Raw genomic sequence first — 4,029 nt, 5'->3', positions numbered from 1 at the left:
ACCCCTCAATCCTAGTTTCTCTCTCATCAGTCCAGCGGATACATTTCATATTTATTTTACTACAGTTCTGGTTACTGGACTTTTCTATCCAAATGTGAAATGTTACTCAACTTTGACTTCTTTCATTTCCTAAGATCTAGATAACAGCAAAACTTCTGAAACTTCACGCCCAATTCTCCGCAGGCTTGGAAGCATCACCCATGAGCAAGGGCTCTGGGCAACCACAGACCATTTCCCTTCCTTTAAGAGATTAAAGTATTAATTTGGTCTCTTTTGAACTTACTGGATTAGCAGAGTCTTTGGGGGTGAACAAAAGGAAACTTGTGACCTCTATTCCTAATGACTTCAGTGCAAAGGAGTTATTTAAAGATATTTAAGTAAGAAATTCTTGATAAAATAGCACATCAGCAGCTTGAACCCGAATTATTTTAGCTTTATAACAATTGAAATATACTTTTTTTTTCTTTTATGGTTCCAGAAGAGAAGAAAGCTATGCTGCAGGAAATAGCTAACCAGAAAGGGGTGTCCTGCCGTGCTCAAGGCTGGAAGGTTCACCTCTGTGCTGCTCAGTTGCTACAGCTGGTAGGTAGAGTGCTCGTAGCATCGTTGTCCTGCTGAAGCAAGGCACAGAGGCTGATGGCTTGAGTTCACAGAGTTTCCTTCTGAGTGATTCTGAAACATTCCCACTTTACATGGGTCATGGCAGAATTTGTACATATAATATAGACTGTAATTATTATACTTCTTAGTCTGGTACCCAGAACCAGCATATATTGAGCAACTGTGGTTGTAAGACCTCCAGTTAAGCTTCAGTACCTTGTGTTGCCATCTGAAACAGAGAGCCCTAACTGTAAACCCTCACTCCCCACAGTGCTCCTTATCATGGGAACCAGACTCAGCTCCCATCTCTTCCCAATTAGTGGGATTTATTTCCCTGCCAGTTTGCAATATTGTTCAAATAAGCTGTCACATCCTCCCAGAGGAACCAGGGGACACCTCTCCCTCTCGATGCTACAGAGCCTGCCTCCTTCAGCCCCTGCTTGCTCTCCCTGTTCCGGAGTGCAGCACCTGCATGGCCCGGTGTGGCGTGTAGTGTCCTTCCCCCCTGGGCTGTGAGTATATTGACTAGTAACCGCTGTTGATCTCCGGTGTTCAGTGTTGGCGGCTGTTATGTTTCTGTTCCCATAACCCTAGGGCGGGAATGCTTCTTCACCATGAAGGTGAAGGGACGCTGATCAAAACAACTTCTGTGAAGTTTTTCCATCTTTGGAGTAGCACTGATCTGAAGAACGTTGCCTGTTATGAGTATCTAAAGATCTAGTAGTTCCATGGCTACTTTTTGTACTTTAGAAAAGCATATTCTCTGAAACTTTAGGCTTGTTTTTTAGAGCAGTTGTGAATTCAGGGCAGTATTTATTTATATTTTTTTTAACTTTTTTTCTTTTTTTTTTTTTGTTAAGAGACAAAACGTGAACAGGGAAAGGCAGAGAAAGAGGGAGACACAGAATCTGAAGCAGACTTCAGGCTCTGAGCTAGCTCTCAGCACAGGGCCCAACGTGGGGCTGGAACTCACAAACCGTGAGATCATGACCTGAGCCAAAGTCGGATGCTCAACCGACTGAGCCACCCAGGCACCCCAGGGCATTATTTAAAAGTTATCCTTGGAGATGGACTCTATGACAGATTGTTCTGTTCATTGTTATTGATCAGTTTCCCTTGCTATACGTTAGCACCCTCGTTCTCCGTTCTCCGGAGAAAGGGTCCTGTCCCCCAAACAGCTCTCATACCAGTTTATAGAAGTGATTCAAGGGGGGGGGGGGTGCCTTTGCCTGAAGTTACTAAAGAAAAGTACCTCTGAGACCATGATGCCCTTCCTCTTGTGTATTGCAGACAAATCTAGAACACGATGTTTATGAAAGACTCACCAACCTACAGGAAGGGATTATCCCAAAGAAAAAAGCGGCAACTGATGATGACCTGCACAGAATAAACGAACTGATACAGGTTTGATTGAGCCTTTTCCCTCTGATCATCCAGTTTATGGGGTTATCACTGTTTTAGTCACTTTACTTCTCCCGTTTCCCTCTCTCTTTCACTAATACATTTAGTATAAACCTACTGTTTACTTCAGCCTGCGTTACCAAGAAACACTAAAACATTTTTCCCTATGGAAGCTTCAGAATGGCCTCAGTGCAAAGGTGAAAAGTTATTTAAGAGCCAGGTGGTCTCCTGATTACCAATTGGTGGTGATGTCTTCTGTTGCAGGGAAACATGCAGCGGTGTAAACTTGTGATGGACCAGATCAGTGAGGCCAGAGACTCCATGCTTAAGGTTTTAGATCATAAAGACCGTGTCCTGAAGCTTCTAAACAAGAACGGGACTGTCAAGAAGGTGTCGAAGTTGAAGCGAAAGGAGAAAGTCTAGACTCAGAAGAATCAGGACTTTGGAAACAATTTATGAAGAGTGATGGTGTGGGTGGGGTGGGGGGGCTTTGGTTATTTTCAAAAGTGGAACCTTGAAATAAAGAAGTGTTCCTTAATTCACACAAGAAAGCAGAGGGACCCCTGGTACCCAATGGCACAAACGAATCAGAGCTGTTCTGACGCAGTGAACTCCATTCTCTTTCAGGCATATCCCTCTTAACTCGCTGTGTCATTAATGACTCCTGGTGCATCGGTGTCTGCCTGTTAGAATCAGTGACACAAATAAGTGGCTGGCAGTTTTCAGCCTTCTGGTTTATAAACTGTATTTATCTGATGGATTCCTGCAGGACCCATACTGAGCCTGGACTGAAAATATCCACTTGGACCATCTGTTATCTCTCCGACACTGAAAATCAGACCTCTTCCTCTCATCCCAGCCAGTTCTTACTCTGTCTGACCTTCAAATGCCAGAACCAGGCTCCTTACAGCAGTGCCGTGGCACCGAGAGACTTGCCACATCTCACACTCTAAAGGGTTCGAACTATTAATTCTTGTCATTTTTTTAAAGAACCATTTCAAAGTGAAATTGTTATACTGTCTGTCCTGCGTGTGTCAGAGTTGGGTTTTGTGGAGGTTCAGAGCAGGCAGCATCTGACGTTGCTCTGAGATCCTTGTTCGAAGTACATTCTCAGTATTTGTACTTCCGTAGCTGGTGTGATGCTGTTAATTGTATGTACCGCACATCTCCAAATGTTAATAAAGGACTCAAAGAGGTTTTTGTACATGAGCAGTTTGCATCTTTCTATAAAGTGAACCAGTGCAGTGCTGTCCCCCATGTGTGTATCCTACTGTAACTCCTCACATATTGTGGAGAGGCAACTCTACTAAAGGTCCGTTCTCCCATACGAATGAGTTCCCCTTATCCTGGTGTGAAGAGGTCACAATGGCAAAGTGTGTTGGCTCTTGGTTATCGTAAATAGAAGACTATGTTTTGTCCTGTTGCAGGTACAGATCGATCAAATCACAGGACGACTGAGGCTCCGGGGTGGGGGTGGGTTTTCTTCACACATCAGCTCTTGCTCCCTCCAAGCACCAGCCACCATCTCTGCCCCTTCTGGCCAGATGTTCTTCCTTAGAACATGGGTTGCCAGCTTGGGCCTGGATCTCTCCTCCTTGCCCGCCTGACCCGAATAGATTTAAGACGGGTCTGTGCCAGTTCCGACCTGGTCTTTGGGACCAGCACTCTGCCTCGCCTGAAACAGACTTCCTCCTGTTGGAATGGTAAGCTCCCACGTGGCATAGCACTGGGGAAGGAGCCAAGCAGGCCTCTGGACAGGCCACACAGGCCTGGGCAGCCGAGGCCAAGAAGCCCTCACAGCAACCCAGGCGCCCCCACTTAAAGGTATGCAGCCAAAGCTATTGTCGATTGCTTGCTAGACACCAGTTCCTTTGCCTCAGTTTCTCTTCTTTGTACATATGGCCCCTGTGGTTTCATGTGTGCTGGCTGTGATTCATGTACTGGGGACCCTGCATTACAGACCTGTTCTGTCTAAAAGTATTGTCGCCTCAATTTAAACAAAAGTTAGATAACCCTGGTCAAAGGAAA

General features: G+C 45.2%; 1 protein-coding gene across 7 annotated transcripts in view; it reads left to right on the top strand.

Annotated features, from left to right (window-relative positions):
* Positions 1-3,210, top strand: part of SAP130 (Sin3A associated protein 130) — a 76,069-nt gene extending 72,859 nt beyond the window's left edge. For 6 of the 7 annotated variants that reach the window (XM_029934790.1, XM_029934792.1, XM_029934788.1 and 3 more), the window contains 3 exons: positions 479-582; positions 1,891-2,004; positions 2,266-3,210. In XM_029934790.1, the coding sequence (XP_029790650.1) occupies positions 479-582; positions 1,891-2,004; positions 2,266-2,424 (377 nt within the window). In that variant the 3' untranslated portion in view covers positions 2,425-3,210. The remainder of the gene's footprint in view (positions 1-478; positions 583-1,890; positions 2,005-2,265) is intronic. The other variant, XM_029934793.1, reaches the window with a different exon arrangement.
* Positions 3,211-4,029: the final 819 nt, after the last annotated feature.

Source organism: Suricata suricatta, chromosome 3, assembly GCF_006229205.1.
Source record: "Suricata suricatta isolate VVHF042 chromosome 3, meerkat_22Aug2017_6uvM2_HiC, whole genome shotgun sequence".
Taxonomy (NCBI): Eukaryota; Metazoa; Chordata; class Mammalia; order Carnivora; family Herpestidae; genus Suricata; species Suricata suricatta.
This window is presented reverse-complemented; position numbering and strand designations above follow the sequence as displayed.